The following is a 19,829-nucleotide window of genomic DNA, read 5'->3' as shown; positions in this document are numbered from 1 at the left end:
AATCAAACTGAATATCTGACAACCGGATTCGACCGAAGTTACAGAAAATTACTGTTATGAACTACAAATAAAATCATTAATCATTAATCCTTTACAAGGTCGCGGTGAGCCGGAGCCTAACTCAGCAGACACAGGGAGCAAGGCAGGACTGCACCCTGGACAGGACGCCAGTCCATTGCAGGGCACCACACTGTTTTATTCAGTTCATGTGGATTCTCTGTAAAATAAGATTTTTAATCAAATAAAGTAGCTAAAAATGGACACAGTAAATTATGCAAATTGCCATCGAATGTTCCAACTGAAATGTGTTCCAAACTTTACAAGCTGAAAACGTATCCTTGTAAGATATAATATTCCCTAATATATAAATTCTGTTTCAACAGTAGCTTGCTTTTCTAGAAGTTTCCATTTTACTTGGAACATATCCAGTATTCCACAGATGGCAGTAAATGTTAATGAGAAAACTTTAGTTAATTCTTTAAACCCAAGTATTGAAATGTGTTTTTATTATTGTTAACCTGGAAATGTTATCCTGCAGACGAAAACTCGATTTTGAGACTACAGTGACCTCATTGAAAAAAAAGGGGATTGGTTTATAAAGGGTGACGATATTTGGCAACAGAAGAAAAAAAATAATAAAGAGAAAACTAAAAATGAACAGAAGATTTGTTTCATGTCAGGAGGACATAGCGGATTTAAACTCAAAATAGAAAGATTGTATGCTTAAGAATGCAGATTCTTGTTTTTGGCCTTGGTTTTTAGCACAGTCTTCAGGTGAAATTGAGCTTTGTCCAAATAGAACAGTGGGCCAGTGTATTGGTGTTATTTTAAACTGAAAGTCAAAAAAATTTAATAGCCTAGACTACCTTATCTTCCCCTGCATACATGTTTATATTGGAAAATGTTATGATGTCTTAAGAAATACCAGGTATCTGTGGTCAATCTCGTGTATGCATTAACTGAAGTGCACCCAATCTCTTAAACTGTTTTGGTATTACATTTAGATGAACAACAGTAATGATGAAAAAGCAACACAGGTGCAGAAGGAGACAGCAAGCAAAATGATCGAAGAACTGAAAAATAAATGAACAGGAGAAATCATCGCTTTCATTTTCAAAAACAAAAAGTAAACTAAATATTTTTTAACTCAAAACCACTTGCCCGCAGAGCGAAATAAAACAGTTAAAATAAAATCTCAAACACAAAAACAATACGTAGGTGAGGCTGGGGAGTAGCCTTCACTGATCCTACCCTCAGATAGCAACCTCAGGCGATGTGGAGCAGCAGGCGATGCAGTGCAGGGCAGGGCAGCGCAGCAGTGGATCTTCGGGAGGCAATGGCGGGAGGGGAGCTCCCAGCCAAGCAGGCAGCAGCGGGAACTCCACTTCTCCCCCTGGTGGTGGAGACGGGAGAGGCAGGTAATCCTCCCATGGTGATGAAGGTGGGACCAGCAGGCACTCTTCCTCTGCTGGTGGAGGAGGTGGCAGCAGGCACTCTTCCTCTGCTGGTGGAGGCGATGGCAGCAGGCACTCTTCCTCTGCTGGTGGAAGCGGTGGCAGCAGGCACTCTTCCTCTGCTGGTGGAGGCGGTGGCAGCAGGCACTCTTCCTCTGCTGGTGGAGGCGGTGGCAGCAGGCACTCTTCCTCTGCTGGTGGAGGCGGTGGCAGCAGGCTCTCTTCCTCTGCTGCTGTAGACTTGGGCTCTGGATCTGTGGGCTTCCCCTTTGGCTGTGGATGCTCCGACTCCCCCCTCTTGGGCTGTGGATGCACCGGCTCCTCCCTTCTGGGCATTGGACGCTCATGTTCCTCTCATTCCAGGTCTGTGTTTTACACTCCCGCCCTTGTTGGACCTCTTGCTGTAGCACTCCTCCTCTGGGATGGGGCAGTTGAGTGAAAAATTTCCAATGCAACATTTCCATGCAATTTCCATGCAACATTTAGCACTGTATTGGGGTTGTATAGCAACACAAACACTTGCAGCCTGAAAGACATTACGTGTTTGATTTCCTCTGTTTTAGAGCCCAGCAGAGTCATCTTAATAGGGGACATTATCATTCTGCAGCGAGACAATTCTTTTTCCAATAGTGTATTATCTATAAAAGGAGGAACATTAGAAATAATGACTTTATTCTACTATGCGATTTACCAATCACTCATGACTCACAAACACAACCAGGACTTTATTCACCCTCCAAGCAGATTTAACATTATCAAACCCAACCGTTACTCCCACCACTATCAGCACCTCTTCCACAGTGACGGAGCTATCAGGAACACACCTGGACCGGGTTAAACCACCCATCCTGCTCAACCCATCAGGGTCCACAAATCTGTCAATCTCTTATATAAACAAACAGATAAATAATAAATAATGTAGAAAAAAAATAACAAAAGCCAAGTTTTCAAAGCTCAAAATAATGCAGGCAACAACTCACACACACGCTCCCAATCCCACACGCCAAGGGATATAGATACAGCAATGGAGGGAGGGGAGAGAGATACAGCAGTGGAGAGAGGGAGAGAGAGAGAGAGAGGGATACAGTGGTGGATACAGTGCTGGAGAGTGTGGTGTGCGGTCTGAGAGACATAAACACCAGTTTACTGCACAGATTCTGCTTTTCCATTTTCTTTTATTGAAAATCCAGCATGACACAATAAATACAGGATTAGATATTACACTATAGATACAGGGGTAGAGATTACACTATAAATGCCGCTACTACTTATGTGGTGGTGATCGATTCAGGGGGGCTTGCAGGCTCTGATTTATTATTTTTATTCCACTCCCTTCATGAACTCCAGGAATTCTGAAAGAAAACAAGTTCAAGGTTAGGAAGTGAGTGTGTGATTATAGCCCTGTGGTCTCAAAGCTGTGTTCTTAACACTGCAGTGACTGGCTGTTCTTTTATAACTAGAAAACAGGGGCAGCACAGAATGGTCAACTAGTTGAATGCTAAAGGGACCACAGAATTAGCCGACTAATTGCACATCACATAATTGGGAAGCGAGAGGTTTCAGATAGACAGTTGCAATCCTTATATATATATATATATATATATATATATATATATATATATATATATATATATATATATATATATTATAGTTTTAAAAAAATACAAGCAGTTTTAAGGTAAGTTTACCAAACAAAATATGCAATGTATTATGATTATTATTATTAGGTAAGCAGAGTAGGGATGTGCCAGTGATGACAGAACAAATTAGATTAATACCAAACTAAAGATAGCCAGGAATCAGTATTTTATACTTACTTAAAATAATGATCATGCTGAGCAAGCCACTGGTTTATGAGTAAGGGTTCCGGTTTTCAGTAAATGAAGTTCGTTACCTTTTTTAAAACCGGATAAAAGCGGAATTCCAGCTTTGTTTTTTTTTATCCTGGAAAGCGTGCGCGAATGCTTCCTGCTCATTAGTTTCAGCTGGTATTTGGTTTGCTGTTTGTTAGAGAGGGGGGGAGGGAAACAGAAAATGCTGACTGCTGGTTCCACTGATATGAAGGGGTATTTTATGTTAGTGAAATATGGACTAAGCTGCTGACTTTCATCAATCATCCATAAGCAAAGAAGACCAAACTTGATCAGCCAAGAGAGATCCTCGGTGCCAGCAACCAGAGGCAGAAAATCTAGATATTGCTGCACTTCACCATTGCAATGTTAACATCTCCCAGTACAAAAAAAAAACAAAAACTGGAGGCTGAGACCTGTTTCTTTCATCACATCAGCAGTATCGAGCTATCGAGTACCAGCGCTCTCAACAACGGGAATGGCCCCAGTTAGGAAAGTGCGTTTGCACATTTTGGTATTGCAGGATCCTCTCTGCAGCTTGCATGATCCTCAATGCCCTGCCAGCTTGGAAAAATGCACGTGCATTTACTACAAGAAAAACTGACTTTATTCATTTTATAACTGGGTTTCAGATGAGTTCATGTCTTCAAATAGTCACAAACTACACGTATAAAGTGTTGTGTTTTATTGATGTCCGTCCTGTTAATATTATTTTGGTGTTTAAGTTATTTATGAGTACAATTTGTACTTATTTGAGCTGTGGAATAGGGGGGATTTTTTTTAAACAGATTTTTACCTGTTTCATGGTCTTTCATTCCCCTCTCCCTCTCCCCTTTCCCTCTCTCTCCCTCTATCCCCTCCCTCTCTCTCTCTCTCTCCTCTCCCCCCCCCCCCCCGCTGTACCGTCGTAGTCGATCTTGCCATCGTTGTTCTTGTCCCCGTCTCTCATCAGCTCCTCGATGTCGTCCTCAGTGATGGTCTCTCCCGTCTCCTCCAGCATCATCTTCAGCTCCTCCAGGTCGATGTAGCCATCACAGTTCCTGAAATACAATGAGAGAGAGAGAGATGGAGAGCAGATTACAGACACCCTGATACACAGAAAAACTGACACACTGATACAGACACACAGAGACATACGCATAGACAGAGACATACGCATAGACAGAGACACACCCACACACACATACACAGAGAGACACACACACTCACAGACACAGACAGACACACAAAGAGACAAACACACACCCACACACAGAGACGTACACACAAACACACAACAGAGGCACACACACACACACACACTATTCATACTGCGTTTGTAGGAGCAGGTTTACATGAGACAAATACACACCAAAGGTTCATTCAATATAATGGTGCAGTTGACATGATTTTGAATTGGGTTTGACCTGGCTTTGACCTGGCAGGAATTGCAGTCCTTACTTGTCGAACATTCTGAAGAGTTCAGCTAGCTCCTCCTCTGATTTGCCCTTACTCTCCTCCTTCATACATCTCACCATCATGACGAGGAACTCATCGAAATCCACCGTGCCGCTGCCTGGAGCAGAACAGAGAGGAGTCAACACACAGCACAACACTTCATACACCTCACACTGCCTGGAGCAGAACAGAGATGAACTAACAGGGTGTGCAAAATCATTCTGCCCAGGGCATCATGGGCTTTGGAGTCCAATTCTTTTTCTCAGTTGTTCGTCACATCCTTGAAACTTGTTCTAAAGCAGTTTTGAGCCAGCAAGGTTCAGGGCAATATCTACTGAAGACCAGCTCAAGCTGTTTCAGCCAGATTCACACTTTGTGCATCATCAATGTGAGATTAAAGGGTTAGACCAGGGGTGTCCAATCACGGTCCTGCAGGATCATTCCACTCCAGGTTCAACAGGCAACATGAGATAATGAACTAGTCTAGGCTTTGCATGGAGGTTTAACTGGATCAAATAAACATTTTACAACAGGGTTGGAACAAACACCCGGAGTGGAAGTCCACTTTGGACTATTAGTCTCCCTTTCTACCCATGAGCGAGCTTCCCTGTAATTAAACAAACACATTAGATTTGTTAACAGCAATAATTAACCCCACCAGGCTGTCACACTGCGACTGTCTGCTCACACAGGAGTAGAAGGTAAGACTGATAATCAAATCTCTCTCTCTTGTAGTCAAATGCCATCAATGATGCCAGGGTAATGGAATCATTCAATAAAAAACCCTATTTGCGCTACCGTTTGTACATGTCACAATCTGTGAGCGTTTGAAACCCAACTCAACTCCGGCCCTCAAGATCTAATCCAGTCCAGGTTTTTACTGCAGGTTCTAATGTAGTTCTTTGAAGCTGCTAAGAGGCAATTGACTAATTTAGAAGCTGGTTGGAATAAAGACCAGGGCTGGATTCATCCAGAGCTGAGTACCACTGCTATAGTTGTATTTGCTTGCAGACAGTGCCCCCCTGTGGTGGGGTGGAGACTCACCATCCTCATCCACCTCATCTATCATCTCTGTCAGCTCCTCTGGTGTGGGATTCTGCCCCAGCATCCTCATCACCTTCCCCAGCTCCTTCGTACTGATGCACCCATCCTCCGCGTCCTGGATAAAGATATCGAAGGCAGCCTTAAACTCTGAGGAGATGAGAGAGGAAGAGGGGAGAGGAGAGTGTAGGTGGGGGAAGGGGAAAGGAGTGGAAGGAGAGGAGAGGTGAGGTTAGGAGTATGAAATAGTTTTTCTTTTTCTCTGCTAAACTCTTTGCAGTTTGGATGATATTAAACTCACCGTTCTTCTGCTCTTCAGTCAGATTCTCAACCTGAAGGGAGAGAAAGAAGGTACCGATGAAACAGACACGTCACTGGGTTGCAGTTCAGAAATACGGCATTGTTTTGAAATCCATTCTCTTACCTCTTATTAGCTTTATTAACATAAGACATATAAGACAGATCTCAAACCTCAGTACACTAGAGAGGACGTTTTGAAAAGATCTTTGAAACAGACTTCTGTCTCTGCCTATTGACAGGGTCATTATAACTCACATTTTCACAAAACATGCACACCTAAAATTTACCAAGCCCCTGCCTTTCCTTCTTTACCACTTAGCATATAATTAGCATCTTGTGGTCCCATTCTACCAGCCTCACCCCATTGTAGCTGCCCTAACTTGTAACACAGCACCATTGTAATGCCCTGGAACGTGCAGTAAAGAGTCTGATAGATTTGTGGCAGTCAGTCATCTATTCCCGGACGACGGTTAAAAATGGAAATGACACACGCCAGAATGCCAGCTCTTAAAAGGCTCTTCTGAGAGCCAGTGTCGGGTCAACAGCCAATCCAAAGGTGTCCTTGAGTCCGCAGCAGCAGACGGGCCATTCAGTCAAACTTAAATTGCTGGCTATTGAGAACAAATGTTGAAAATGCAGATCTAGTGTTCGGTTTTGTAAACTAAACCTATTTTATGTTCCAATCTGTTTTTCCAGCAGTAATAAGACACATAAGAAAGTTTTCAAACGAGAGGAGGCCATTCGGCCCATCTTGCTCGTTTGGTTGTCAGCAGCTTATTGATCCCGGAATCTCATCAAGCAGCTTCTTGAAGGATCCCAGAGTGTCAGCTTCAACAACATTAAATACTTACACAGTAGTTGACATTGCTGTGCTCTTATGAACAAACACAACACTAGTTTTTGATTCTATAAGTAACTTGTGCTAAAGAAGGTAGATAGATAGATAGAGAGATAGATAGATAGATAGATAGATAGATAGATAGATAGATAGAGAGAGAGATAGATAGATAGATAGATAGATAGATCTTTAGCATGTCGAACAATCGGACAAGCTGTTCTCTGCTAGTAAAAAATTTAATGAGTAAGATTATAATTATTAATTGTACGTTAGTAATAATAGTTATAATCACTATATAATATTACTTATTATGAATGTGTTAAAGTAAGAAATCAAGTTTAGTTAACTCCTGAGTGCGACGAATATGTGTAGTAGGTACTGACGTCTCCTCATTGAAGGAGAGGAGAGAGAGAGAGAGAGAGAGAGAATGACAGAGACTCTGAGAGACACAGAGAGACTCAGAGAGACACACAGAGAGAGAGAGAAACAAAGGCAAGTGGGGCACCTGGGATGGGGCTTTTATGAGGAGGAGGGGAGAGAGAGAGAGAGAGAGAGAGAGAGAGAGAGAGAGAGAGAGAGAGAGAGAGAGAGAGAGAGAGAGAGAATGCTGCCTTCCATCACATCAGTCATGCTGTTATAATAGGGCTATTACTACAAACCCCCAGAGAGGGAGAGGGACAGGGAGAGAGACCTTATAACATCTCCCCATAGTAAAAGCACGGCAAAGTGTATAAACACACAGTAAAAGCATGGTAAAGCAAAGAGAGGTGTGGTAAAGCATAAGGAAGCATTGTAAAGCACAGAGAGGTCTGGTAAAGCATAGGGAAGCATTGTAAAGCACAGAGAGGTCTGGTAAAGCATAGGGAAGCATTGTAAAGCACAGACAGGTCTGGTAAAGCATAGGGAAGCATTGTAAAGCACAAAGAGGTGTGGTAAAGCATAGGGAAGCATTGTAAAGCACAAAGAGGTGTGGTAAAGCATAGAGAAGCATTGTAAAGCAGAGAGAGGTCTGGTAAAGCATAGGGAAGCATTGTAAAGCATTGTGTATTGACAGATAAACATGCCTGTAATGATTACGTTGTTATTTGAATTTGGCCTATGGCCTTGCCCATTGGATCTCACTAGCCGCCCCTATGCTGATAAAAATTTGATGAATGAAGTATATTAATTTGATGAATGACTAATGCCAGCAATCTTCTATTCCTAATCTACATTAATGACTTAGATTCTGGTATAGTAAGCAAACTTGCTAAATTTGGGGATGACACAAAAATAGGAGGCGTGGCAAACACTGTTGCAGCAGCAAAGGTCATTCAAAATGATCTAGATGGTTCTCAATCCTGGTCCCGGGGGGACACTGCCCTACTGGTTTTTGTTCCAACCAAGCACTCAATTACATAGCCAAACCCCTAATTGAACTCCTAATTTGCCTAATATGAGCTTTTAATCATTTTAAAACAGGTGGAGATTTCACTTTATTCATAAAATTGTATAATGAACTTAAAATGTTTAAACTTTTTATAAGCTACTCTGTTTAAAAAGGCAAATTGTTCCCCTAGGACCACGTTTGAGAAACACTGATCTAGACAATGTGGGGAAGCTATAAAAAAGGCCAACAAGATGCTCGGCTACATTGTGAAAAGTGTTGGGTTTAAATCAAGGGAAGTAATGTTAAAACTGTACAATGCACTAGTAAGACCTCATCTAGAATACTGTGTTGAGTTCTGGTCACCTCGCTGCAAAAAAGGATATTGTTGCTCTAGAAAGAGTGCAAAGAAGAGCAACCAGAATTTAAAGGGCACGTCATATGCAGACAGGCTAAAAGAATTGAACTACTCATCGTAACCCACCACCTTCCCATCTCCACCTTTCTTAAAAACATTTTCTATCATTTTCCAATGGAGGTCTCCACCTCCTGCAGTTGGCCAGGCAATGAGCCCTCAAACCAAGTTAGGTTTGATGCCAAATTAATGTGTATATACAACACACTTCTCTGTAAAATCACACACTACACATTCGCCACAATAAATATTTGTACTAAAACATTTTGTGACTGGTGTTTGTCCAGAACTACTGAATCACACTTTGATTGGCCAACATAATCAGGTGATAATTTGTGAACAGAGAATCATGTTTGAACGTTATTTGATCCTCTGATGTCTAAATGCACGCACCTGCTGTGTCCTAGGATACAGTGCAGGGCTGCTTATTACAATGTCAGAGTCAAAATAAAACAGCATTTTAATCAAAATGTTGTGTATTTCCTAGAAAACAGTACGGGGAAAATATTGAATAGTAGACACAAATCAGGTATTTTTGTCAAATTATACACAGAGTGACCAAGACTGTAAAGCAATAGATCTGCTGCTGTGGACAGGCCGAGTTCAGTAAGGATAGGGACCACCCTGTGTGTCTGAGGAAATGTCTGTGCCAGTGCTGGTATTCCAATCTCCTGTCCTTGACTTTAACCCTCTCCTTCTCTCTATAAATACACACTAACAGCTGCTGAGAAGGACAATAGCTATTTTTAACTCACACAGACACTAAGAAGCACACAGACACGCACACACAGAAAGACACACGCACACACACACACACAAACATATACAGATAAGCACAGACATACACAGACACACGCTCACTGTGCTATATTATTACATTGACTGACTATCCCTTTGATGCAGAGGATAATACATAATTGGTCTTTACTAAGGAGCTAATTTATTAGGACAGAATTGTTTATAGGAGAGCTCCTCAGAATGAATACAAACATAAAAGGTAAGGAGAAAAAAGCATTTTTAAAATGCAAACCTCAGTTTCAAGTATGTACTACATATGACATGTGGATATATTTATTTGTCCAGCCGGGGAACAACTAAGTGAGAGAAAATCTAGGAAAAACTGAGCCAAGCAGACAAACGGTTCAGCTATTGACATCACCAGTGAATTTTTGTCTTGCAGTTCACATTCTAAGCCAGCAGAGGGCACACTAGGGCTCGAGCTCTATACATTCAGGAAATCGCGAATATCAAACAGCATAGAAGGCAAGAAACTTCCTACTGGTCTAAACTATCGCAGTTACCCTAACTAATGTACTCTTCTAGTTCAATTTAGTTTTGTATGTTCAGTTGTTTCACTCACATCTGAGGACTTTTTAAACAGTATAAAGCTCTCAGAATCACGCCCCCTGTGTGACCTCGATAGAGCTCTCAGAATCACGCCCCCTGTGTGACCTCGATAGAGCTCTCAGAGTCATGCCCCCTGTGTGACCTCGATAGAGCTCTCAGAATCATGCCCCCTGTGTGACCTCGATAGAGCTCTCAGAATCACGCCCCCTGTGTGACCTTGATAGAGCTCTCAGAGTCATGCCCCCTGTGTGACCTCGATAGAGCTCTCAGAATCATGCCCCCTGTGTGACCTTGATAGAGCTCTCAGAATCATGCCCCCTGTGTGACCTCGATAGAGCTCTCAGAATCATGCCCCCTGTGTGACCTTGATAGAGCTCTGAGAATCATGCCCCCTGTGTGACCTCGATAGAGCTCTCAGAATCATGTCTCCACCTACATCAGCAGGACAGAAACAAGCCGACATACAGCAGACACAATCCTTCTAGCCAGTCTATCTAATATATATTACACCATCACAAGTTTCCTGCATGAAAGAGGTGCGTAAACATGTGTTTGATTGACAGGTGCTACATGTTCTCAATGTTAGCTCCTGCATGTGACTGAGAGTACAGTGGTAAAGTATCAGCAAGGAGTGTTCGATAAATATTCTTCACTAAGCTGAAAATAAATGTAAAAAAAATGTAATCTCATAGAGGTCCTGCAGAATAATGTATGTATATGTATATGTATATGTATATGTATATATATATATATAGGAATATTTTGGTTAGAACCATGTACTTTAAATAATAGAGCTGATGTGTATTCCTGTTATTTAAATTGTGGTTAACGACAGTGAAACCATGGCTTCCATTCTAACTCTACAGTTCCATTGTCTCCGTGCTGTGCAGCCTGATCGAGGGTCAGAGCCATTCAAACTCTTTCAGGTGTCATGCTGTTTATCTCAGCTCCAGGCCTTTGGTCTTCATTTCCTGTCTGTCTTTGAGAATCCTTCCACAGTCCCAGACTGTTTGTTTTGATTCCTTTCTTGCACCCGGATAGAGAACACCAGGCCTGGCCAATTTAAACAGTGAACTCAGCGCCCCAGCTGCACTGTTTTTTTGTTTCGTTTTATCCCCAGCGAGGGGCTCGCCTTTAAATCAGCCTTCGAAATGCTCTATCAGTACTGTTATTTCAAACTTAACAAACAAGTGTTTGGGCTCTAGTGCCTTCATCAGTGTTACTGAAACTAAACTGTCAAGCAGACCTGCGTTTGGGCTCTAGTGCCTTCATCAGTGTTACTGAAACTAAACTGAGTCAAGCAGAGCAGCGTTTGGGCTCTAGTGCCTTCATCAGTGTTATTGAAACTAAACTGAGTCAAGCAGAGCAGCATTTGGGCTCTAGTGCCTTCATCAGTGTTACTGAAACTAAACTGAGTCAAGCAGACCAGCGTTTGGGCTCTAGTGCCTTCATCAGTGTTACTGAAACTAAACTGAGTCAAGCAGACCAGCGTTTGGGCTCTAGTGCCTTCATCAGTGTTATTGAAACTAAACTGAGTCAAGCAGAGCAGCATTTGGGCTCTAGTGCCTTCATCAGTGTTACTGAAACCAAACTGAGTCAAGCAGACCAGCGTTTGGGCTCTAGTGCCTTCATCAGTGTTACTGAAACTAAACTGAGTCAAGCAGACCAGCGTTTGGGCTCTAGTGCCTTCATCAGTGTCATTGAAACTAAACTGAGTCAAGCAGAGCAGCGTTTGGGCTCCAGTGCCTTCATCAGTGTCATTGAAACTAAACTGAGTCAAGCAGAGCAGCGTTTGGGCTCTAGTGCCTTCATCAGTGTTATTGAAACTAGAGGAGACTGAGTCAAGTAGATAAGGGCTTCAGTAGCTAGTGCCTCAACAGTTTCAGGTTCCATCGTTTCATATATTATACAGCAGTGGCACCAATAATGAGTCAAACAGTGCCCCCGAGTTATAATTCCTAAGCATCATATTGCCACTACTGACAGTCCAGTTAGTTCACATTCCCCAAAGGAAACTTGTTTTTCAGCTGTAAAGACAAAGCTTGAAACCTGAACCCCACTGCACGTCCTTCACTCTCTGAGCCCCACTGCAATTTCCCCCTCACCACCACTTTCATCCATCCCTGGAGAGACTGAGGGAAAATAAACAAGCACACAGACCCAGCCAATAGAGGGGGTCTCACTCTGTCAACACAAGCTGAACAAACAAAAGACAAGAGCTGGACATCTGCTTCACAGGCAGCGCAGTGTACTGGAAACATGCCAGATTCTCAACGCTTTCCACGAGAGCTGAGCATCTCTCCAGTCACCCCCTTCAAGATGTCAGCTGTATAATGTATGGAGATTAAAACTCAGGGGCACTGTCTGAATCATTGCCGCTGTACAGTTTGTTTAGTGTATGCTTCATCATAACCGTTGGTCCTATTTAAAGTGGAAAAGCGTGTGTTTGTGAGAGAGAGAGAGAGAGAGAGAGAGAGAGAGAGAGAGAGAGAGAGAGAGAGAGAGAGAGAGAGAGAGAGAGAGAGAGAGAGAGGAGGGTGGTGGAGCAGGAATGTGGTTCTAGTTTCAGACACATCAGGAAGGTTTCAATGTGGTTTACCAAAATAACAGAAATTCCGAACTACAAATACAATCCGTTACATAATAAATATAAAAATACACCCCTAGGCGAGGTTGCTGCCTGTAACAGATTTAAAATCTAATTTCTCTTTATTGAAACCATGCAAACAAACCTGCCAGTCTTCTGTATGTCTGAGTGCAATCCTGTTCTGATCTCACAAAGATACGCTGAGCAGCAGCAAGGTCAGGCCTGGTCATTCATTTTACTTCTGCTTCCACTGAGATCTGTACTGCTTTGGTATCCTCCTGGTAAAAGCACAGCACAATGTAGCAAAGCACAAGATAATGAACCAACCCCTTCTCAAAGTGGTTTTAAACTTCAGTTATTAAGAATAATTTTAGTTTTTCATTTTTAACTGCAGTTCAGTTAGAGTGGTAGACTAGATGTGTTTTTGTAGGGGAGACTCTTTCATGTTCTCCCAGGTTTCGGAGCTGGATCTCAGGCAGTGTTTCTCAGCCTGGCCTTTTAGAGGGATTACAATGCAGCTTTTCATCGCTGCATTCCTCTCTAGCAGGGACTAAACGCCTACTAACATGGACCCATTCAAAACCAGCACATGTGTGCCGTGTCAAATCCTGATTCTTTATCTGAATTATTTCTCCAATAATGAATTGCACAACAGGAGGTTTGAGGAGAATAATGGATTATTATGACACTGTATTATTAATGATCTGTTAAATCTGGGTTATTCGTTGTACTGCAAAATGATTAGTGCTACTCGTGTTGTCAGCGTATTCATATTTCTGTGATCTAACGCTGAAAAGGACTGGCGCAGTAGCTGGGTCTAATGTTAGGTCTTCCACTCCTGGTCTTTGTTCCAACTCTGTTTTAAACTGTTTAAATAAACATCTATCCAGACCGTGTAGTTCATTTTATAATTTCGCCTGTAACCCTAAGAGTGGATAATCGTGAATTTCATTTAAAACTTTCATTTTTCAACCCCTATTGGGTAGACTGACTTCTAAATTATTGAATTGAAAAGAAATAAATAAAATAAATTCTTTTGGGAAACCTATTGTTTCTGATAGGATTTTTTTTCCTGCTCTTTTATTAAACTAAAAATCTCTAAAAATCAACATTGCATGGAAACTCACACGGAACTCTAGGGTGATAGGCACCTAAGGGAAGTTGTGACAGAGCGAAAATGAAGGTCACGAGGTGTTGGATGTGTCGAGAATTTTGGTCAATTTTAAAAAATCTTCTTCTCCCGAGCAGTTTACAGCAGAGATGTGAAACTTGATCCAAATGCTCCCCTCATGGCTGTTCAAGAGAAATAGATTGATCACATGGTTCGGCGGCCATATTGGATTTGTCAAGAATACTCGAACGTCTTCATCTCTGAAACAGTTATGCCGATTGAAGAGAAGTTTAAGTTTGTTAACACTAGAAGCCCCGTGGTGATCATTTTGACGGTGTTTGGTTTTAAAATGTAATTTTCTCCAGTCGTGTAACTGGACTGCGGGTTCATGTACCTTTCTGTCCGTATGTATTAAATATTCTCACAAAGCATGAAACGTGGGAGTGCAGAAATAAAGGAGATATATTACATTATACCTAAAAGCCGTGGGAGCTTTATTATTTTTATTTACCAGTCCGCAATGTGTTTAGCTGTAATCAGATTAGTCTCTACTCTCTGCTGGAGTGAATGACTGACAGCCTCAACCTTTTGAAGGCTGGCACCTGCTTGCCAGCTGTGCTGCTTTGGTCAGTTGATTAGCATCAGGGCTAGTGAAAATAAATACCAGAGACCGTGGAGTTTTACTACACAACAGAATATGGAGTTGATGTTTTGGATAAGGTGGCACGGAAGTATTCAGTGAAAGCTGGCTCCCGATAGTGGTCTGTTCAGGTGTTTTACAATGTATTGGACCTAGCAGCCATCAACTACTGGGTACTTTAAAAAGAATGCACAGAGAAGAATTTACTAAGGAGAGAATATATTTTACAGTTAGCACAGGAACTTCGCAATAAGCATTTGGAACAGAGGGAGACTGCCTAGCATGTACCCACAGCTGAAGTTGGCAACCCCTCTGAGAGCTGCAAGAGACGCCAATGCCAAGTTGGCAAGTGCAGTTAAAATAAAACTTCGGGCAGCTGTGCCCTGTGCAGAAAGGCGACGTGGAGAAGCACACTATATGTGTTGATTGTGAACAGCCTTGGACTTGTGTAAAAAACCAAATAAATTAGACTTTTTTTTTTATAACTTCTTGTGCTCTTGTGTAAAACGTTTTCTTCTAAGTTTATTTATCTAAGTGGTCCAGTTGCTTTTGCACATTTGATAATAAATGGATTGCTGTTGAAAAGTTTAAAATGTATTGCTGTCCTTTCAGTTTTACAAATATGTATGCTTTAAACCGATGTCTCTTCAGATGTTTATTTATTTACATTTTCTTGTTTTGATTTGTAAAATAAATGTTCATAGCTGTCAGAAAGACTGATGCAGGGCTTCTAGGTATGAGAATTATACTTCCGGTCCTTCTAGTGTTAAGGCTACCCTCAGAGCGGTAATTCTCCTGCAGTGCAACTATTGCAGGTGGTGGTGGTCTCCTCACCTCTCCCCCTTCTCTGTAGCTGGTAGCTCCCTTCTCTTGGGCTCCAGCCCCAGAATTTCTTGCAGCTCAAATGCTGTTGCTGGATTCAAGAAAGCCCTGGGTGAGACAAGCAGGCATCCTCGGGCGGTGTTGTGCAGGCATTCCAGGCGGTGGCAAGCTAGCCTCACCAAGCGATGGCGAACTGACCTCTCCGGGCGATGGTGAGACGACCTCCCCAGGTGATGCAGGCTCGGCAGCCCTAGGTGGGGAAGGTGTGGCAGGCTCGGGCAGGAGTTGATCCTTGCAACGAGATGCCAGGAACTTCAGCTCCCCTGGTGGTGGTGGAAGGAGCAACAGGGAGTGTCCCTCTGGTGGTAGAGGCGAGAGCTGCAGGTAGTCTCCCTCTGGTTGTGGAGGTAGCGGTAGCTCTTCTCCCCCTGGTGGTGGAGGTAGGAGCAGCGGGTATCTGTGATTAAAATGAATGTGTCGCCACGCATTGCTTTCCTGTGCTCCATGTTGCCCTTATCCCACCCCAAATTTATTACCAAGATTAATTCGCTGTGCTCGAAATGTATCTGGAGTGGTAAAAACCCATTGAAGATATTTTAGTTTGATCGTACCAGGATCTCCCCTTTTCTGGTTTAAAGCACCTCTTTTTTTTTCGATTCTCATGAGTACCATTATTGCCAAAACTTTATAAACTTGGAATAAAGCTAACAACTTTTTTTCGTACGCCTGCCGGACTACACACACAAATCCCTATCTGGTGTAATGCCTCTACTTTTGTTTATTCCCCTTGGTCGATGCGCAAAATACACACACTGAGTGATATCTTTAATTAGTCTGGCTTCCATTCTTTTCAGGACTTGCAAGAACAATACTCTCTTCCGGAGTTCTCTTTCTTTCTATATCTCAGGCTACGATCGTCCCTTCATGTGTATGGGGTCCCCTGGGGTGCCTTTTGCATTCTCATCCGCTGGTAAATCTCTGGATACACTTCCCGTGAGTCCAACCCCTCTCTCTTACCCATCACCTGCCCAACCGCCCCCGGGGAGGGGCCCCTCCCCTCCCCTCCCATGACCACACCTACCCTTAGGGTACTCAGGATGGGACCTCCCATGAGGGTCCAACCCCTCTCTCTCCCCTCCCCTTCAGTCCCTCCCCCCCCTTCCCATCACCACATTTGTTGTTTAAAATTCAGAATTAAAAAAAAGACAAGCTTGCCTGATTGAATGTAATTCTAGATCCCTCCACAAGGGGGAGAAGTTGGTGTGAACAGTTTGGCATCTCACTTCTTGTTAATGTTTAGTAGCTGTGAAAATGCAGTAGGGTTAGGGTTAGGGTTAGGGTTAGGGTTAGGGTTAGCGTTAGGGTTATGGTCAATGCAATGTGCTTCGGGTTAGGGTTAATGCAATGAGCGTCGGGTTTAGCTACTTTTCAGTTTTCTTATGTAAAATAGATTGGTCTTTGGTTAGAATCAATTTTCTTACCTCTTATTAAGCTTATAAACAAAAAAGTACGATATAGGTTGTCAAAGAAAAGTCCTCATATACACGTAAAAATGTGTGTGTGTGTGTGTGTGTGTGTCTGTGAGTTTGTGTCTGTGTGTCTGTGTGTGTCTGTGTGTGTGTGTGTGTGTGTGTCTGCTTGACTCAGTTTCTTCTCGTTTCAATAACACTGAAGGCACTAGCTGAAACGCTTGTCTGACTCAATCTGTGTGTATCTGTGTCTTTCTGTATGTGTTTGTGTGTTTGTGCGTGTGTGTATTTAAAGTTTAAAGTTTAAAGTTTATTTATATAGCGCCTGTCAAGCAGTGTCCCAAAGCGCTTTACAATACAATAAAATCAAAAAAGAATCCAGTATAGTTGAACAAAGAATACAGAAAAATGAGTACGATTGATAAAGGGAATAAAATCTTAAAATGAATTGTACAACGTATTCGAAGCCAATGGAGTGCAGACAATACTGGCGTTACGTGCTCTCTTTACTTTGATCTACTTGGCACCCTGGCAGCTGCATTTTGAACAAGCTGCAAGCAAAAAAAGGCTTTATTTTGTCGCCCAGATAACTGAGTACGGCAGTAATCCAGTCTAGATCAAAACTGTAAAAATCTACATTAAATGCATGAATTAGCTTCTCAGCTCAGCCGATGATCGAAAACACCTTATCTTGGCAACGTTACGAAAATGATAAAGAAAGGCAATTTAGTGGCATTACGAACATGAGCCTGGAAACATAAATCAGTTGTAAATCCCAGGGTTCTGGCCTTGGATGTTGTATTTGAATTATGTTTCCCTTGCAATCAGAGTGGAGCCGATGCATCCCCGAGTCTGCTATTGAACCAAAAATTTCCCTCAAACCGGGACAAAGCGCATCGACCCACGTCCTGTTGTATAATAGAGCTACGTTTCCTACACCTGTCAAGGTTCAGTAAATCGTGAATGGCGGTTTTCAAACTCTGCTATGAGATTTGAGGTAGGCTTCAAGTTTTAACAAATTTATTTTGAAATGTATTGAGCACACCGCCTTCAATTGAACTAGTTTCTGGTAGATTCGGACAGCCGTTCAGTTCAGAGCAGTGCGTGAAATTTACGTCATAATTAATAACCATAATTGACCGATTCTGATCAAAACCGTATATAATCGCTTAAAAACAAAAATGATACCTTTTGCAAATTTGGTGGAACCACCTTGGCAAATTACTCTTATATATATAATATATATATATATATATAGAGAGAGAGAGAGAGAGAGAGAGAGAGAGAGAGAGAGAGAGAGAGAGAGAGAGAGAGACGTATGCTTGTGTTATTCATTTAATAAGATTCATCCCAGAAGTGTTGCTCACAACGATGTCCGGGTAGGTGTGTGTGCTGTGTGTGTGCCAGTTGTGTGTGTGTGTGTGTGTGTGTGTGTCTCAGTGTCTGTGTGTGTGTGTGTGTGTGTATCTCAGATCTGTGTGTGTGTGTGTGTGTGTGTGTGTGTGTGTGTGTGTGTGTGTCAGTGTGTGTGTGTGTCTCAGTGTCTGTTTGTCAGTGTGTGTGTGTCTCAGTGTGTGTGTGTGTGTCTGTGTGTCAGTGTCTGTGTGTGTTTGTGTGTGTCAGTGTGTCTGTGTGTGTGTGTGTGTGTGTGTGTGTGTGTGTGTCTGTGTGTGTGTGTGTGTGTATCTCAGAGTCTGTTTGTCAGTGTCTGTGTGTCTCAGTGTCTGTGTGTGTGTCTGTGTGTGTGTATCTCAGAGTCTGTTTGTCAGTGTCTGTGTGTCTGTGTGTGTGTATCTCAGAGTCTGTTTGTCAGTGTCTATGTTTTTCTAGCGGAAATGACAGCAGTATTTTATTTTCAGTATAGAAACCTGTGTTTAACTAAATTGGCCATTCTCTGTGAAGCACAGTGTAATTTAAAGATTTCAGTTGCGTTCTGTCTGCCTGAATGCAATAAAAACCTAGCCTTCACACAAAACATCTATAGAGCAAGGCAGAGCTCTGCAGCCAGAGAGACTCATTCCTGCTGAGCCTGTCCAAGCAGCGTGACAGGCCTTCCCATCACACACTTCACAACATCCCTGACAGACAGGCCTTCCCGTCTGTGACGGGGTACACCCCGCCCCTGTGTGGGCGTGTATTATGTTATTTGCTGTATTATTATTTAAAACGTATTGTTTCGTTTGTAAAAACACAGTGTTTTGTTTTTGTTGTTTTGCAGCAAGGATGGGGTTAAAATTCCTCTCCATCCTAAACTCGTGCGGAATGTGATCATCTCCATATTAATTAATTTATTGCAAATTTGGAGATGGTCACATGTATAAAAACTGGGGTTGGTGTGTTCAGAGGCAGAATGAGAGTAGGGAAGCAGAGTGAAACCTAAAAATAATAATTGCTACGCATGCTGGTTCGATCCCAGTATGATACTGGTCATGTTCCGAGTTTGTTTTTTAGTCTGTGTTTTGGCCAGTGTGCCTTTTGTTTTGTATCAGTGTTTTGGTTTTGTCTAAATCATGTATTTGTTTTTGAAATCGGTGCCTCAGCGCATTCATACCCCATTGCTGTCTGCTGTCTGTCTACTTCCTGGGCCTGACATCCCCCCACGAGCCAGCCTGGTCACATTGTCACGCACTTAACAATGTCAGTCACAGGTTGGCGTTCCCAGCACACACTCAAAAACATCAATGACAGATGTAGAAGAAGTACAAGAAACCTTTCTCAGTGTCTTCAGTAGAAATACTAAAATAAACTTAATAAATTCAATGACAAACGTTTTGACTAGAAATCTATCTCAGTGTCTTCAACGTTGAAATAGGTTTTATATAAAGTGGACTCCCATCAGTGTTACTGAAACTAGAAGAGATTGAGTCACTCAGACCAACGTTTGGGCTTCAGTGCCTTCATCAGTGTTATTGAAACTAAACTGAGTCAAGCAGACCAGCGTTTGGGCTCTAGTGCCTTCATCAGTGTTATTGAAACTAAACTGAGTCAAGCAGCAGCGTTTGGGAGTGCCTTCATCAGTGTTACTGAAACTAAACTGAGTTTGGGCTCTAGTGCCTTCATCAGTGTTATTGAAACTAAACTGAGTCAAGCAGACCAGCGTTTGGGCTCTAGTGCCTTCATCAGTGTTATTGAAACTAAACTGAGTCAAGCAG

General features: G+C 42.4%; 1 protein-coding gene across 1 annotated transcript; it reads right to left on the bottom strand.

Moving 5' to 3' along the window:
• Window positions 1-2,609: 2,609 nt before the first annotated feature.
• LOC121305479 (troponin C, slow skeletal and cardiac muscles-like) lies at window positions 2,610-16,277 on the bottom strand. The gene is made up of 8 exons (XM_041237121.1): window positions 16,226-16,277; window positions 15,388-15,636; window positions 15,221-15,299; window positions 6,084-6,145; window positions 5,786-5,932; window positions 4,745-4,859; window positions 4,208-4,344; window positions 2,610-2,806 (listed from the first exon to the last, which is right to left on the bottom strand). The coding sequence occupies exons 1-8, from the start codon at window positions 16,275-16,277 to the stop codon at window positions 2,775-2,777; spliced, it is 873 nt and encodes a 290-aa protein (XP_041093055.1). The 3' UTR covers window positions 2,610-2,774.
• Window positions 16,278-19,829: the final 3,552 nt, after the last annotated feature.

The sequence above is a fragment of the Polyodon spathula genome, chromosome 43 (assembly GCF_017654505.1).
Source record: "Polyodon spathula isolate WHYD16114869_AA chromosome 43, ASM1765450v1, whole genome shotgun sequence".
In the NCBI taxonomy this organism is placed as follows: domain Eukaryota; kingdom Metazoa; phylum Chordata; class Actinopteri; order Acipenseriformes; family Polyodontidae; genus Polyodon; species Polyodon spathula.
Note: the sequence above shows the minus strand (reverse complement) of the source record. Positions and strands in the feature narration are given on the sequence as shown.

Excerpts from the sequence above, each read along its gene's own strand:
- LOC121305479 (XM_041237121.1), bottom strand. The coding sequence starts at position 16,277 with ATGGGAGGGGAGGGGAGGGGCCCCTCCCCGGGGGCGGTTGGGCAGGTG. Across the intron at positions 15,637-16,225 it reads GGCGGTTGGGCAGGTGATGG|GGGGAGAAGAGCTACCGCTA; the intron begins GTAAGAGAGAGG and ends CTCCACCACCAG. Across the intron at positions 5,933-6,083 it reads GACTGAAGAGCAGAAGAACG|AGTTTAAGGCTGCCTTCGAT; the intron begins GTGAGTTTAATA and ends TCATCTCCTCAG.